Below are 17,826 nucleotides of genomic sequence, written 5' to 3' on the forward strand. Positions count from 1 at the left end.
AAAAGTGAAATGTAAATACTAACGGATTTACGTCTAATTTGTCATTTAATTAGTTTGTGCAAATGGGGACCAATTTCATGGGGAAAATTCTATTAATGAATATGATGGTTGAGCTGATATATCCATGCCAAAAGCACGGGTAGTTCCGGTGCTTCCTTGCCTATGCCTCTAGTGTGGTTTATGTCGCAGTTGCATAGTATGTAAACCTTCTTCGTGCCTAAACCGTTTCTAGTTCAGAGGTGCATCATGATACATTCAGTAAATCATATTATTGAATGAGTTGGTTTATGACAAACAACAATGCTTAGCAACAATTTGGTCTAGTGCTTGTTAAGAACTTAAGGAGAAAATCCAAGTGAGTGCATCCGAAAATGACATTCATAAATCTTGCATAGTGCTTTGAAGAGTGTGAAGAATATCGACAAATAGAAACATATATGCATTTTACCTTTTCAACATCACATTTTCTTGCTTTCAAGAGATTGAGATCAAGACAGATAACTCAAGAAGTTCAAAGATGGCAATAACACTAATATAATTGTGTCTTTGTGGGATTGCTCGGTCCACTTTAAAATATTTGTGAGATGCCATTTAACCAACTTGGGTCAATTGCTCGATCTACTTTGCCCCGATTGTTTCTTTGCGGAATGCCATCTAACCAAATTTTGGAACATTTATTTACTATAATTCGTTAAAAAAATGATATTGATAAAATACTTTCATACAGTACAAAATTTAGTGAAAATTTATCATAATTTTTTTAATTTTTAAAACATATATATTTTTTTAAAATATTTTTTATTTAATAGCCGGATGAGACCGGCGCGGTAGACGACAATCACCGGCGGTAGCGCACTACGGTGACCGACGGCGAATTGTCTCTTCCCGATTTTAACTTTTGTAGAGAAGTTACTTTTTTTTACTTCTGAAAGTTACTCAAAAATAACTTTTGAAGCAAAAAATTGTTTTAGAAGTAAAAAAATGAAGTTGTGTAACCAAACGGATTTCTGCTTTAAAAGTTCCGTTACTAAATGAATTTCTGCTCCGAAAGCATATTTGAAGCAGAAATTCTGCTTCAGAAGTGTTATCGTGCGCGTCCTTAGATACTCAAAGTCTCCAAGGTTACATATGAGAATCTGATTTCAAGGCCGGAGAAACTCTTGCGCGTACACAATCCTTTAGAAAATTTGTGAAAAGTATCCTGAATTTGATCTCAAGCCTGGTGACCTCTGTGATAGAGTTGGGGGTCGCCTGAACCTCGACCTGGACTAGATTTGAGGCAGCGACTATTGCTAGCCTCGAGTCCAGGATAGACGACACTCGAGTACAACGGGAGGCTGGGCGTGGAGGCGGCGGTGGCCGGCCGGCTAGTGATGGGTAGGAGCGAGATGGCAGAGGGAAAAAAAAATGTGTTGCAGGGTCCGTGTTTCTTTTTTATTTCTGGAAAGTGAAATAGCAATTTCTTGCCTCATGGATGGTTGCCTAGGTACTTCACACCCTATTACAAAATGTTCGACTTTGCCACCGCTACCGCTGGCGGCGAGCACGGTGAAGCTACGATTCGACATCACAAGGTGGCGGCGAGGGGATGTTGGTAAGAGGCGGCACCGCCCCTGGTCTCTGCATCATGCAGAGAGACTCTTCTCCCTGTCATGACAAATATAACTCCGCCAAGCTACAGCCCAACTTTGGATTTCAGGGCTGCCATATCACACGTTCATATTCCATCGAGCGAGGAAGTGAATAACCCCCTCGTTCTCGTCTCTCCAAACCCAAAGCTACCAAGAAAACCAGACAGGAATGGAGAGTTCAAGTTCATCTCGAGAACTCAGAAATATGTAACTGAAAACTCTTAGATGGTGGACAAATCCAGCAGCACAGAGAGAGTCAGGTTTCAGCATCTTGATCACCAGACTCGGCTCAAAGTCGATGCAATTTGAGCTCTGTTAAGACCGCTACGAGCGAAAAGCACAAAAAAATAAAAATAAAATGAACTCCAGAAAGTCACGGTATAAAGAAATGAGTGCACTCTACCATCATCAAACGAACTTAAACAGAAATTCCCAACACAGCAAGCATGTCCTATGATCTCTCTCCTCACTTTACCTCTTCGTCCGGAGAACTACATGTGAAATTCTTAACTTGAGTCTTCTAGCGCGACCTGCAAGGACAGCAGAACTGGAGAGTGCGCACTCTACATACTCTTATGAACAGCTTTTATTAGATGGTGAAATGTTCTGTATCCGCATGATAGATGGAAACAAGGGAGACCTCTCAGACGCCTAGAAAGAAAATCAGATGCACCCTTTGAGCATGACTGTTGTCGACGACCCGCCAGTCTATTTCCAGGGCACATTTCCTAGGCCTTGCGAATTGTTGCAGGCACCCGTGCTGTGGCTGAGAGGGCTTAGAGCAATGCCGGACGACCCGCTGATGGTTCCGCGAGATGGCGGGCTCTCGCCGGCTGATACTCCAGGCACATATCTTGATGGAGCAGATAAAGGATCGGGTAGATTGCCTGACGATCTGGACTCCTTCAAGCCCTCTGCAGTGAAACTAGCAACAACTACCTGAGAAAAGGACAAACATCACGCCAGCTCTATTGTTGGAATTTCAGACAAAACAGAAAAAGAAGAAGGGAAAGTGAAAACATGAGAGGTAACTGATGGGGACTAGACAAATATCAGTAGATGCCATCCCCCCAATCTCGTAACACAAAGCTAGAGTTTACCCAATGGCAATAACTCAAAAGTGAGAGAGTTCATGAGATTTAAAGAGGCAAATGACACAAGTTCAATAGGTGAGCAGGACGTGAAAATTGTATATAATCAAAGGAAGCATTTTCAAACATCAGCAGAAGAAAATAATCCACTAAGGAGAAAGACCTGAACTGAGGATGCCGCAGTTAGGAGCCCTGCCACGCCACCGCCCAAAACACGGCCATCTGGACCAGCCAAAGACACACTCAAGCCCCCAGTTCTGCTGCGTTGACCACTGCTGTCCGATAGGAGGAAGGAACCCGAAAGAGAGAGAATCTCAAACCTTCCCTACATGACATTATGTGTAGAAAGTTCAATTCACGTATTCATTTTGCAAACATTTTGCACGAATAAGTTGTTGGAAGGAACAATTCCTGGCTTTTGGAACAACAAAGATTTCACGACGACTGTTACTACAAAGTGGTTCAAAATCATCAATTTGAACTGAGAAGTAGGACATTCTCATTGAGACAGTATAGTGAAACAACAACAAAATTACCGATCATCTCACTCGTTTACTCATAATAAATATCCTTCCATAAATAAAATAAATCTTGTATGGTTGTGATAAAATGTAGAGACCAATTGAAGTTTACATTACTGCTCTTCAATGTAATGTCTGAATATCCCCTTCTCATGCACTCTCAAACTCAAGACAGACAGCCCATGGCAAAGACTCATCTCTAGCTTTTTGACGCGAAACCCCGCAATTTAAAATATAACATGAAATGCAAAGAACAAAGGCAAAACAAACCTCGTAAGTTACAGTTCCACCAGAAGTTGCCGCTTGATACAATGTAACATTAGATATGGCTCCATTTGCAGACAAAATGCAGACAGATCTTGGGCCATTCTGAGAGAACGACATTATTTTCGCCGATACATCCTGAGAAGCAAAACACAATAAACACATTCAAGTCCTTCCACAAGATAGAGTGCAATATTACGACGATATAAACTTCACGGGAGAGCACCGCTAAGTTTCGAGCTCCTTGCATGAATGAAATGAAAAAGGATGGTTGGATCACTTCAGAAATCAAATAAAAGCGCAAGACATATTTACTGAAGGCAGTTAATACAAATTTAGGAGCTAAGTCTGGCGGAATGATGATCATCGATGCTACAAGACCACTTAAAGGGCATTTTGTGTGGCTTTTAACCTATGGACTCACTTCTTGTTTCCAGCTTTTAATCCACCCAGTAGTTAGCCATCAAAGCCAGTAAAAAGCCCAGTGCATAGAAGTTGCTCCCTTGACATCCAAAACCTAATAGAAACTATTATTGAAGCCAAATATGAAAAGTTACATGTAAATCCAAAAAGCTACAATATGATGAAACAAGTGTGCTGCTGCCACTCATCGTTTCCGTTGTAGCATTATACAGCATAACCACTCTTGCCAAGATCACTCAATCCACTCTCCTTCCGCAATACATATATTCATTAGAGCATTTAGCACATTTATTCTGTTGCATCTCATCTTACAGCTGAAAATACTCCAATGTACCAGACCAGTCTCATCCTCAAACAAAACAATCACATCGAAGCAAATGAAAAACTGCTTGAATCTTTTTCTTGTCAAAGCCAATACGAGACAAACAAAATCTTCATATATCTTGGCAGGATGGGATAAACAAATTTGCCTTCTCTTTTTTTTTTCTTTTTTTCCTCTTTTACTGCAGGTCGCTCATGAAAAACTTTTGGAGAAGGAAAGCTAACCCAAGACCATGAATGTTGAAAGTGATTGCAATGAATGAAAGAATGTCTTCTACTGAAAATTCTAAAAAATATCAAGAAGGAATCAAAAGAATACAAAGTATTCCAAGCTCACCTCTCCAGCTTTCACTGCAATGATGTGGGGTGCAAATCCAACGGCTGCTGCTCCTGCAAGTTGGCAAGTTTCCTCGTCAAAATGATGCGGCAGAGAAAAGTTCAAAAACCAATGCTATTTAATTATACAAATAAAGACTCTTTTGAGAGAGAGGGGCTTATTAAGTATCTTATTCTTGTAAACGAAACAATAAAAAGAATTGAAAAAAACTTTGTCTCTGGCTCTATGTTCTGGTGTGGGCGGCCTTAGACAAAACGTTATCCGCTTCTTGGCAAGTCCAGAGACTATGCTACTGAAACATCGACCGAGTAACGATGGCCATGGCCATAATATCATAAGCTTTTTGTTTTTTTCCACCTAACTGCCAACATGGTGGAGCATCCTGTAAGCAGTATTTCTAATAAAGAACACAGATATCAAGATGGAAGATCACAAGCAGATCCACTAATCTTAGAAAGGAATGATTTTTATTCTTAACAGTTAACATGGATTGTGGAGGCCACTTGTACATAAATATTATAAAAAGAATAAAGTTGTGGAGGAAAGAAAAAGTTGCTCATTGCCACCATAAACTTGTTATATTCAAACTGAAGGAACATGGATCAAAGAACACAATACAATTCACATGGAGACAAAACATTTCGCCAAGATGAAATCATGAAAGAGATGATTTTTATTTACCCACTGCCGCCATTCGGTGCTTCCGACCCGAACCCGGCGGCCGACCTCTGCCCTTCCTGCCCGCCGTGGGCTGGGCCATCCCAACCGCTGGTGGAGAAGCGAACCCACCGCTATGAGCCGGCGGCGGCGGCGGCAGCGGCAGCACTTGTGACGGGGAAGGCGCCAAGCCCAGGGACGCGGGGCCGCCGCCATCGGGGGCGTACTTCCTGGGCCGGCCCCGCTTCCTCTTGACGGGCTCACCCGTGAGCCCCAGCCCGATTTCATCGCCATGGACGCTGCCGTTACCGGGCTGATGGTAAGTGGGCGAAACGGCGGCAGCCACGGGCTTGTAGACGGCCGCGCCGTCGGCATTGTAATTCAAGCGCATGTCGCCGACCACTTGCTGTTGAGAAGCCGGGCTCGGGTTGCTGGGCAAACCCGATCCATACGGCGGGTCAGCCCCCGACATTGTTGTTAACCGAGAATCTGAGGTGAAACAGTGATCCATTTGAGAAATTCTTCTTCGCAGAAAGAAACAAGTTGGGTTTTAAACCCTAAACCTCCCAGGTTTTATCTATTTTCCCCAGAAAAAAAGAAAAGAAAAGCGAGATTGAACTCGATGCTGAATTAGCAAATCGTAATGCAATGCAAAGTACGTGACTTCATAAATCAAAACCAACTCAATTACAAGGGGGTAACGAGGGATTGCCCAGTGACGCTGACGAACCCTAATTTCACAAGAAAAGGACAAAAATTTTGCCGCAAAAACCGTTCTTTTTCTCCCCCTCCCCCGTTTTTTTGTGTTTCGGCTTGAAATCTGACGAGAAACCAGGTGAAAATGAAAAATTCAGGAATTTTCCGGGTGGGTTTTGGGAAAATACATAAACGAATTCGGCCTAAATCGAGGGGAAAATCAACGACGAAAAGCGAAACACACTTTTTTATGTTTACTGCAAAAAGAATTGTGGAGAACAAAAAAAAGTATATAATGAAAAGGAGAGAGGGAAGAACCCACTCACCACGAAAGAACCGAGATCAACAGCTTCGAGCTTCACGAAAACAAGACAAGATCAGTGCAGATCCTAAGCCGGAGCTCGACTGCTGCGAGTGCCAGAATTTGCAGAATTTCCCCTAATTTTCCAATAAGTTTTTTCTTATATATTTCCTCGCCCCTTTTTTATTGACGTTTTCGCGTTTTAATTTACCGTTTCTGGATTTTTGGGATAGGAGCAGGTAAATAAAAGCAGCCCCTGGAGCTTTCCCACGCGCGCTTTTTGGCCACGTGACGGGTACCCGACGCCGTCGCCAAAAGGGCACAGGACGAAATCACGCGCCATCCCCAACTTTTAACTCCTTTGCCAATCCGATGATACTTCCGGTCAACTCATCACAGGAGTTTTATGTGATGATCATTTGACTAGGGCTTAGTGATCCTGTCTGTCTTTGCATCACTTTTAAAGAGTTGGGGGGGCTCTCCATCAAAGAAACGCTATGTTTCAGCACGAAAAGAAATAAAAATAAAAAATAAAAGTAAAAACAAGTGCAAAGGGAATCATCAAATTGCAGTTTTGAAGCATACGAGAATATTGAAATTCGCGGTCGCCCCCCTAAGGAAATCTAGCACAACCACGGCCACATGAATTAGGACATCATAAGCATTTCAACCAAGGACATCAAAAGCCTCAACCAACGCGACCGAAAGAGATGTCAATATCTACGGAGAAGACCGAAATATGTAGCCTGTGATTTTTAGTGTATGCTACGGAGCTTAGCCGATTAACCACCTGGACGAAACCCGGAAACTCTGGAGTTTTAGTCTCGTCTCATCTGTCACCTCTTTATAAACCTGTGGCATTTATCTGTGAATGCCTTGTGATCTTTCTTCTTGATTCAAGTATCTTTGCACAATGAGAGAAGAGTTTTTCCTTCAGCATAACTAGAAAAAATCTATTTCTATATCAGGGGTCTTCCCAATCACCGATCGAGACCCATTGTCTAATCCTCCCCAAGAAAACCCCCGGCATTTCCTGCCGGCCCTCTCGAAAGAATTGTCACACAAGAACTTCTCACGTCCTCTATATGATTGCTGCTAAGAAACTATGTCACCCGAAAAGATGGAAAACCCCAGCTCTTTGGCTCCCAAGGAATGAATCTAGCCACAAGCCAAGATAACCAATCATCACGAGCATGTTCCAGTTTAGCTAGTGCGGCCGACATACTTCCTCCACGACTTGTGGTGGAAATCGTCGCCGCTTTACTTTGCTGCAACCGATTCAGTCCTACCCTCTCTCTGATCAGCCACCTTCAAGTGGGGCTTAGATGGATATACAAAGATGGTAGAAGCATTAACCGATGGTTGGTAACCAGCTGAATATCTTACTGAAGTCAGAGTAACTTTCGGCAGCTGCAGCGGCCCTGAAACCAGTGGCACTAACTTATAACTAAGGATGTGCTCAGACTTTGGAAGGACATAGGTGGTACCATTGTGCGACCCAGATAAAACGAAGCTTTGGGAATCTGCCAGTGAGAACTTCACCTCTTGAAGGAGCTGCGTCTGGTTATGAATTTTGATAAAGTATGTGAATGGATCTCCGAGAATGCCATAAGGAGGACATTCCAAAGTTATAGTCAAGGGGGCTAACTCCACATTCACATCGGGTAGCTTGTGTCTCGTCAGAACACTATCTTCTTGTATACAACTGACCTGCACTCCACTTCCTGGATGCCGCCTCCATCTAAGGCACACAGTTCCCATCCCAAGTGTTGAAGAATTTACCTGAGGAATCACCATGAAAACCTTCCTAAACTCCTCTCCCGGCACAAGAAGGCCAGAATGTGCAAGATCCTCGCTTCCAGGTTTTATTAAACATGAGGTAGCTACACAATCTTCATCCACTTCAACATACAATGATTCCACCTGCAAAGGAACCTCTGTACAATTCTTGGCACTTAAGATTAGAATACTTGTCTCATTAAGAGGTAAGGATGTGAACTGGTTATTTTCAGAAACCGCCTTCATCTTTGAGAGTAACAGGGGATCACGCCTGAATGGCAGCAAAAACCGGTGGCTGATTAGAACAGGGTTCTGTCCTTCAATCTGTAAGCTCTTATGGACATGAATCTTTTGAGCATTTAATTCATTTCCATGGGGAGAATAGCCAAGTGATACATATAGCATGACGGGTTTTGGTCGGTACCATTTGATCTCTAATTTGCAGGACCACGTGTCTCCAATTTTGAGAAATGGGATGGAAACTAATCCAAAGGACTGTTGGATATTGTTAATTTTCTCAGCCTCTTTTTGAGATTCGTCTTCCCATTCTGCTCCAGCAACACTCAGAAGCTCAACATGATGACCATCCATGGTAGATGGTTCTGTTTCCCTAGTACTAAACAAGCCACCTCCTTTTACATCAACCAAATTGATCTTCAACTCACCAGAATAGATATCATGGCCCCTAGCTGCTATGTTAACAGGAACCATGAAGCTCTCTCCTACTAAAGCTGCTCCAGAATCACCTAAATTAAGATCAACAAGAGGCTCGGCCTCTTCAACTTGGATAACCTTCTGACCAGTGATTGCAAGAGCAGGATCCTTGGTAGGATAAGTCTCTACACGGTCTTCAAATTTCCAGAGGGGTAAACCATCCATGGACGCAGGACTTTCTGCTCTGCAAAATATGGTGAAGTGCGGTCCAAGTTTTGCAATGACTGATATGCATTCTAGCTTTCCACTTTGTTCTGGAAAAGACAAACATGTTATATCTTCCACAGTACAAAAAGTAGTGATGAAGGTCCCAAGAAAAACACCATTGAACAGCTTTTAGGTCAAATAAGTATGTGGAGGGAGTATCAAAGATCTACTTGACAAGCAATGACCTAGAACACAAAGACCAAGATTTCTGTCTCCACAAGAATCGAAGAAACAGAAGGGATAGGGAAGAGTAATTATATTAAAAACTAGATTCTGGTAACGTGTACAGTCAGATCAAACATACGAGAGCTAAACTGTGCACAACTGGTGTCAGCTAACTCAAGAGCGACAAAGAAACGAAGAACTACTGCCGCTACTAGAGCCAGGTCCCTGAACCGTTAATAGAAAGAGACAAACCTGATTTAATTTCATATGTCAGCCGGAGCCATTTGTTGGTCACAAGTGATAAAGATGCAGCAGTTTCTACCCGATGATTTTGTGTCCCACTGGTGATTTTTGAAGTTGAATGAGGTCTTTCAGCATTTGTGATAGTAAAGTTATACTCTGACTGGTTGAATTGGACTTCTAACTGATCAATCTCAGTAGTGAGGGGCAATTGAGATAAAAGTGAGAGTGTCATCAATGTAGATGCACCAGGCTTTACTGTCTGTTCATGGAAAGCCACTGAAGCAAGAAGCACTGATCTAAGAGGACTGACAAGGTCAATCTCTAGGTGAAGGGGGTTTCCTTCTGTGACATTTAGGTCATTAGTTTCTTCAAGTGATCTAACTCCCAACTCTCCGCTGACCAGTTCCAAAATCTCCTTGTGAATACTTTCTCTCTCTGGAAGGCTTGGAGGACCAGCTGGACCACATTCCTTGAATCCAAGAGACTGGATGTAATCAGAAGATACAGGTAGTGAAGCCATTTCTAGGGAGCTCTCTACAAAATTTTTCACCGCACCCATTTTCTTAGAGCACTCTCTTGAGTAACCTAAGGCCTCCCACAGAAGTATGACCCAGCCCTCTTGTCTGTATAGATGGGCAAAATTATCAAAAAACTGCTTTGCAGTTGTGAAGTCACCGACCAAAAAATATTCTTTAGCGATCTCCAATCCACAAGTGGATCCCATTCTCTGGACTCTGAGGTTACTGTATGATTCATAAGATCTATTAAACAATGCAATAATTTCATAGGAATCCTGGAACCTTTTCCCTTCTGTGAGAGCATAATGAATGTACTCCTCATCGTCAATACTGCATGATCAGATGAAAATATCAAGCAGACTGAAGAACTAACAGAACATATAATTTTAGAATTAGCCTTATAATACTTACGGCTGGAAGGAAAGTGCTTCTCCTTGCTCTAGTAGTCGAGCGAATTGCCCCACAAATGTGGAAGGCGCCACAGATTCAGCGCCACCATCAATTTCATTTGCATTGACCAACATTGATAAGGCAATGTCTAGAGAAGACCGCTTCTTCTTCAAGTAGTGAGCTGCCAACTGAATTAGGAAGTGTAAACAGAAGATCGGCAACAAGGTCAAAGAAAAAGTAACCAATTCCAATCAAGGCCATCCTGACAGATAGCAAATAACTTTGCATCACAAGGCCATAGAAGACCTAGTAATCAACATATTCCATAGTTGTCAGAAGAGGTTAGATTTCCAGCACATAGTGCCAATGCCTACGAGACAGATCTGCTTCAAACATGAATAGCACAATGCATGCCAAAATTTTCAAAAGAGGTTTTCAACGCACTGCAACAGTGGCCAAAAGAGTGTTGCTTCAATCATGAATAGCGCACAGAAGATAAAGCTGAAAGAACAAACATGTACCATAAATCATGCACATCATAATATAATAGCAAAGAAAAAGCCCTTAGCGGTCAAACAATTATTGACTGATAAATATTCAAACTTCTGGTTCCTCATCTCTCGCCAAGTTTAAGTTACGACATTAGAGGATACAAGCATTGCAGATAGCCAAGATCTGACGCATCTAAAGAACGTATGAATTTTTTTTTATCTTAAGTGACCTGAATTGCATATGGTGGTCCATTAAGCAGATAAGGGATTTCTTCAAAATGCAAGAAGAATCTGTACCTGAAAGTAATAAGCAGGACGAAATTCCCACTCTGTCAAGCCTCTATCAGGATTGTCTGCAGTGACGGACGAAATGGTTTGAGTAGTTGCAGAACTTGTCTCAAGCAACTCAGCAAATACCAAGAATTGTCTGCTCATCCATTCCCAGTGAAGATATATAGCTTCTGGTGCTCCTACAAGCCTTTTGTATGAAGCATTATGCTGGCGGAACCATGTGACTGCTTCTATAATCTTACCACCATGCAGTAACAAAGTTGATACCTTAAAGTGCAATTGTTCTGCAACATGTTTTATCTCAACTAACCGTTGAATTGGGGGCAATCTTGTCGAAGTTCCGATCATCTAAATGTAGAAGCAAAATGCATAATAATAATAAATAAATAAATATAAATCAATCAGTGTCAAAGCACATGGGTGTAAATGAAGCCTTGATAGCAACTTCAAGACATAATATACGAAGATAAATAAAAATTCTCAATATGATATCAAATACAAGCAAGCCTAACTTCATCATATGCCCATGTTTGTCTCCTCATAAATTAACCAAGAGGCCTTGACTTCTATAACATGGTCTCTCATTCAATTTCCAGATACTTGCAAATATGGGATTTGGGAATATATCTACAGGGAAGTACCATTCCAAATTCAAAAATAAAATATCAAGAGGACTACAGCACTGAACTATACATATCAGAACTTGGGATTACTACCAAAGGCAGAAGGATATACCTCTCGAAGTATGCGATAAGCCTCTTCATAAAACCTTAATGCTTCAACCCAATCCCTTCGGAACTCTGCATATACAGCAACCTGGCATTGCTCATTCATAAGGACTATAGTCGAAACACAAGAAAGTCAAACTAAGAACAACACAGAGCAGATCGAGCTGACAAAGAGAAGGGCTTTTATGTATGTTGTTGTAATTATAAGAAATCTGTTGTTTTACTTCTTTCTGCCAAAACTCGGAAGTTATGCAAAGCATTGAAGTTGCATGGAGTATTAATTATTCATATTGGATATGCATCAAAGCCGAAGCAAAAAAATTTCTTCCAACAATGATCAGCTGTATTTGATGAATGAAGAAGCATTAAAGGAGCAAAGCAAAGGAACCAATTTTTTACGTCCAGCATCTTTTAGCGGAAACAACTGCCATGCAATCTTCGTTATGGCCCTGCTGGTTGTAGCAGATAATTTCTACTTCATAAACTTAGAATCTGATCATACGGTCGAGCTGTAAAAAGATAAAATTACTCGTGATGTCTATTACTACGAACAGATTGTCAGGTAAGATACGATATCACATGAGGAATTGCTGAGTCTTGTCAAAAGATTACAATAATAATGGTCCTTACTTTGAAGCAATAGCGTATATTTAATTCAATTGAGCTGAAGCTCTTCTTCTCGACCCGTGTTTTCATCCTTCGCCCTTCATCTCTATAATATGTATTGGCTAACTCAACAAATACATTGGCCAATCTGCACAAAGCAGTTCCGTCAAAACTTTGATCTTCAATATCACTGAAAGGATGAAGAAAGCAGAGTCAACATGATATAGACATGCCTGTTGAGAGATTGTTTCAGTTCCGAAGCATCACTAGGAGTATAGATAACAAGGTACTTGGAATCAACGTCAGCACGCTTACGTAGTGCAATCATTCGATCTTCATTAATATCATCTGCACCACATAACTCAAAACCATCACATATCAACTATTAAGAAGTTAACATACCAAATAATTTTAACCCGTGTCGCCTTAAAAACCTAATCGAGGACACACTAAACGAACCATATTTATGATGGAGGAAAACAAAAATGATTTATGGTCTTTACAAAGTTGGAGAAAGTATAAAAGAACGTCCCAAAACAAATTCATTGGAAGATTCTCAAAAAGTAAGGAGTACATCTTGCCTTTATCTAAGTAATAACGGACATGTATGATGGTGATGACACTGAAGTTAGAATGTATAGGGAGACAGAAGGCATTCATATAAGCACAGGGTTACACCAAAGCCATCTTGCCTTTATCTAAGTAATAACGGACATGTATGATGGTGATGATACTGAAGTTAGAATGTATAGGGAGACAGAAGGCATTCATATAAGCACAGGGTTACACCAAAGCACAACTCTAAGTCTATTTTACCCTCCAATGGACGAGTTGACAAGAGATATCCAAGATGATAAACCACAGGGGACAATTGGCTTTAGAAACCATTTTCAGTTTTCATTCTCATCAATTTCCATTATCATTTTCTATTTTCGTGAAAATTTATAAGGCAAGTGAAAATGTCACAAAAAGAAAATCATGAAAATGCATTTGGCTACATTTCTTTTCATTTTATCTTTTTAATTTCGATATAACAAATAAGAATTAACAATTCACAATTATCATATAAAATTTAGAAAAATAATCTTGTAATTGTGTTCAAGTCTCCAATATTGCTTGTCTACGGGGTTTGGCCAGGCCTTGTATGCACGTAGCCTTTCTTCATCTAATAGCTTGAGATTTTGGATTGAAATAGCTTTAATATCGATATAACAAATAAGAATTAACAATTCACAATTATCATATAAAATTTAGAAAAATAATCTTGTAATTGTGTTCAAGTCTCCAATATTGCTTGTCTACGGGGTTTGACTAGGCCTTGTATGCATGTAGCCTTTCTTCATCTAATAGCTTGAGATTTTGGATTGCAACCCTAACACGATATTAAAGCCCTACTTCAGTTGTTCATGCCTTATCCAATGTCATAATTCATGAGTTATTCGTATGTCACGCTCCCTATTTGTCAATTCCGTAAGTGATTCTTACTCCAATTTACGCTTAAGAAGTGGTGTTAAAGTATCACGCATAGCTTGTCTACGAAGTTTGGCTAGGCCTTGCACACGTGTAGCCTCTCTATTATTAACTTAAGTTTTGACTTGCAAATTCTAACAATTTACATAACTACAACCTTGCTCCTCTTTTTCCTTTTATTTAAATGGATTTTCAAGGAAGCTTCAAGAAAACTCAAAGAAGCTTAAAACAATTATCCCAAATTCAACAAAGCTTCACAATAACACAAAGAGGAGAAATGTTTTGTTGAAACATGCTATGCATTTAGCCCCCAAAAGCTTATCAGCTGTTGAACAAGTGCCGTCACAACGATAGAGTTCTCTTCAAACATATTGCTAAATTTTATGAGCCTAGTGAAGTATCGAGAGAGAGAGAGAGAGAGAGTAACAACACAAAGAGTAGAAACCATGATACGAACAAGGAAGCACTTGCACAAAGTAAGAAAACATAGTGAATAGATTGGAGAAAAAGGAGCTTTGTACTTTGGAAGAAGATTTCACGCATTTCCATTTGAAATGGAAGTTTTGAGAACCACAAAATGGTATTTCCATTCTTGAAGCCGTAAAATTGGGAATATTAGCTATCCCTCCTTTTGTTTGAAAACATTCCCCGAGATGACCAAACTCATTTTTCTTGCTCTTTTTCTTCATTTTCGAATCAAAATTAAAACTAATTGATGAATTCTCTTAAAAAAAGCGCCTCAGTATATAATTTTTGTGGATGATATCACGCATTGATAGGTGAAACCCAAGCAGGAGTGAGCAACAAACTAAACATTTGGAGGGAAGTGGGCTTTTGTCGAAGTTGGTCAAAGATAAATATATGACACGTAAATTCAGGAAAAGTAAAAGTTTCAACAATTCTTTTGTGCAAATTGGAGACCAAGAAGTCTCATGGACTGAAGTCTTCCAATATCTTGATTTTAATTAGCAAAAGGTAAGAGAAATTAACGGAGATCTCACCCATGGTGAACAAGCATGATGGATGACATGGAGAAGTGTGTCCGGTACTTTGCGCAACCTTTGAATGCGATTCTATAAAATGGCATAAGGCCAGCAATGAAATGCGGATGGTTAAGCATCAACAAGTACACAAAATGGGCGTGTGAGGATATGAGAATACTTCACATGTGTGCAGGCACACAAGAAAGATAAGATAATGAACTAATTAATTCGTGGAGGAGTACATGATACTCCAATTGAGTATAAATGAGAGAAACTCGGGGTGAAATGGTTTAATCACATTGTTAAAAACCCCTCATATTTGTAGTGAGGAGATGTAATCAGGGGGTGGAGACTTGGTAAAAAATTACATAGAAGGAGATGGTAAGGAAAGATTCAGAACACCTAGACCTTACCAAAAACTTGATACGTAATCGAGTGGAATAACGTACGAGGATTCATATAGGCACTCCAACTTGCCTATATGAATCCTCATATTTGTAGTGAGGAGATGTAATCAGGGGTTGGAGACTTGGGTCAAAAGAGGCAGCGAAAGCAGAAATTACATAGAAGGAGATGATAAGGATCAAAACACCTAGACCATACCGAAAACTCGATACTTAATTGAGTGGAATAACGTAAGAGGATTCATATAGGCAAGTTGATATTGTCGTTGTTGCTTCTATGGATTTTCCACAATTAATAGGGAAAGAACTTGCCATAAGTTCATGAGTACAGCGGCTGATGCCAACCATTCCAAAATACTAATTAAAATGTTCGCTAGTGAGAGAATGTCTTGACTTCTTAGCTGAACCACATTAAAAGCACCTCTTCACATACCAAAGTAAACCAGACTTGAGAACTGAGGATTCCATTAATGAAAAAACCGAAACACTTGCACTCTCAACATAAACCAACAGAGAGTCATGCCCAACATTTAGTTTCTTGCAATACACTCGCTATGAATGGATGAGAAGTCGACCATAAATATTTTCTGAAACCTACAACTATTAATAGTTGTCCCTGAAAACAAGCCCGGGAAAAAACATAAAAGGACACGGGCTACGTACCTGCAGAAGAAGATTGTACCACAATGACAACCAGTTTGATGTTCCGCGGCCGAGCTGCAGCTCTATAATCAGACAGGCATTAATGAGTAGAGCTACTATTTGGTGAGTGCACATTGTTAAAACTGAAAAATTAGTTGCATCATGGAGCGTGACCACCCATCACAGCATGTCTACGAATGTCCTGGTGAGTGCCGTAAATGGAATATGTTCTCGTGATTGTGATTAAGTTATGAGGCAATCAACTCCTATTCGCGGTTCATTGTCCGATATAATTCTCTTTTTTAACTACCTAAAAGAAGAATGATGAGTGAGTTATGAGGCAATCAACTCCTATTCGCGGTTCATTGTCCGATATAATTCTCTTTTTTAACTACCTAAAAGAAGAATGATGAGTGAGTTATGAGGCAATCAACTCCTAATTCGCGGTTCATCGTCCGATATAATTATCATTTTTAACTACCTAAAAAATTAGTTGTGATATGAAGCGTGACCACCCATCACAGCATGTCTACGAATGACGTGGTGAATGGCGAGAATGGAATATGTTCTCGTGATTGTGATTAACTTATGAGGCAATCAACTCCTATTCGCGGTTCATCGCCCGATATAATTCGCTTTTTTAACTACCTACAAGAAAAATGATGAGTGTTTCAATGCAGTTGAGCAAAAATGAAGTGAATTTCCAAATCCGAGAGGGCAGACATGAGCTTCATGAAAGAAAAATCATCTCAACACGATCGGCGTATATCTATTTGAACAAGCTGCAGGAACTGTCGATGTAGCGCTGTAAAAAGGAACTAAATCCGAACAACCACCACTCCACGTTATTCACACCGCACGCAAATGAATCAGAACTCACGCGAAATCACAGCTCTTACTTGAGGTTCTCGAGCTCGGTGCACACCTGGAGCCACTGAGCGGGATCGCCGGACACGTGAGCGGAGCTGAACATGGCCGCGACCACAGCCGGAACCCTAGTCCGGTGCTTAAGCAGCCAATCCCGCTTCAGGATCCCGCTCGGAGGGTCCCCGGCGCCAGGCTCCTTCGCCTTCTTCGTCAGGACGGCCTGGATCTTCGAGAAGTCGGGCAAGGCGAGCACGTTCATCGGGGGCTGCAGCGAGTGGAGGTGACCGGAGATGGCGGGGTGGTGGTCGGAGCACCCGACAAGCGAAATCAGCGCCACCGGCGGGGTGCGCAGCTCCTCTGGGTACTCTTCCATTGGAATCCGATCCGGAATGCGCCGAGATCGTTCTCCCTCTTCTTCTCCTTCTTCCTCCGCCGCTGCTTCTTCGTTTGCTCGTTGGAGAGAGGCGGCGAATGCGACGAGCGAAATCGGATCAAATCTGTATGTTCGGGAGAGAGAGAGAGAGAGAGAGAGAGAGAGGAATTTGTTACGACTTGCAACTGCGTCGAGTGTCAACTGCGAAATCAATATATCTTTTTCCCATTTTTAATTAACTTTATTTTGCATTTTCTGAAAAAAAAAACCTTTTTTTCCCATTTCTTTAAATTCTTTTGATATCTATTTTACAAAGGCCCAATACCCAAAAAAAAAAAAAAAACCTGCAACTTTAATATCTGTCCCAATTATATCCAAAAAAAAATTTATCTCATAAAAACCCCAACTTTTACTTTGGTTCCAATTTTACCGGCAAAATATCCAAAAAAACCTCAACTTTGGCATTTGCCCAATTAAATTCAATTTTTTTTTCTTTATCTCATAAAAAAACCCAACTTTTACTTTGTTTGCAATTCTATAGGCATAATATCCAAAAAAAAAAACCCTCAATTTTGGCATCTATCCAATTATATCTAATTTTTTTATTTCATAAAAAATCCTAACTTTTACTTTGATAACAATTTTATCGACATAATATAAATAAAAAAAAAACACTCAACTTTGGCATCTGCCATTTATATCCAAAACTTTTT

At 40.6% G+C, this 17,826-nt stretch overlaps 2 protein-coding genes across 3 annotated transcripts; both read right to left on the reverse strand.

The window, feature by feature from the left end:
• Positions 1 to 1,814: 1,814 nt before the first annotated feature.
• LOC115736247 (AT-hook motif nuclear-localized protein 10-like) lies at positions 1,815 to 6,710 on the reverse strand. Of its 2 annotated transcripts, XM_030667840.2 has the most exons (6): positions 6,268 to 6,710; positions 5,270 to 5,734; positions 4,589 to 4,641; positions 3,514 to 3,645; positions 2,886 to 3,047; positions 1,815 to 2,570 (listed from the first exon to the last, which is right to left on the reverse strand). In XM_030667840.2, exons 2-6 carry the CDS (start codon positions 5,715 to 5,717, stop codon positions 2,340 to 2,342), a joined length of 1,026 nt encoding a protein of 341 aa, XP_030523700.1. In that variant the 5' UTR covers positions 5,718 to 5,734; positions 6,268 to 6,710; the 3' UTR covers positions 1,815 to 2,339. The 2 variants fall into 2 exon arrangements, with proteins under 2 accessions (XP_030523700.1, XP_030523699.1); XM_030667839.2 differs by lacking the exon at positions 6,268 to 6,710 and having other exon boundaries at positions 5,270 to 6,040.
• A 69-nt stretch (positions 6,711 to 6,779) lies between these two features.
• Positions 6,780 to 17,311, reverse strand: LOC115736244 (trafficking protein particle complex subunit 11). The gene is made up of 9 exons (XM_030667835.2): positions 16,773 to 17,311; positions 15,895 to 15,956; positions 12,608 to 12,722; positions 12,399 to 12,522; positions 11,776 to 11,856; positions 11,047 to 11,388; positions 10,280 to 10,446; positions 9,360 to 10,198; positions 6,780 to 8,989 (listed from the first exon to the last, which is right to left on the reverse strand). The coding sequence occupies exons 1-9, from the start codon at positions 17,111 to 17,113 to the stop codon at positions 7,503 to 7,505; spliced, it is 3,558 nt and encodes a 1,185-aa protein (XP_030523695.1). The 5' UTR covers positions 17,114 to 17,311; the 3' UTR covers positions 6,780 to 7,502.
• Between the last annotated feature and the right edge of the window lie 515 nt (positions 17,312 to 17,826).

This window comes from Rhodamnia argentea, chromosome 11 (genome assembly GCF_020921035.1).
Source record: "Rhodamnia argentea isolate NSW1041297 chromosome 11, ASM2092103v1, whole genome shotgun sequence".
NCBI lineage: Eukaryota > Viridiplantae > Streptophyta > Magnoliopsida > Myrtales > Myrtaceae > Rhodamnia > Rhodamnia argentea.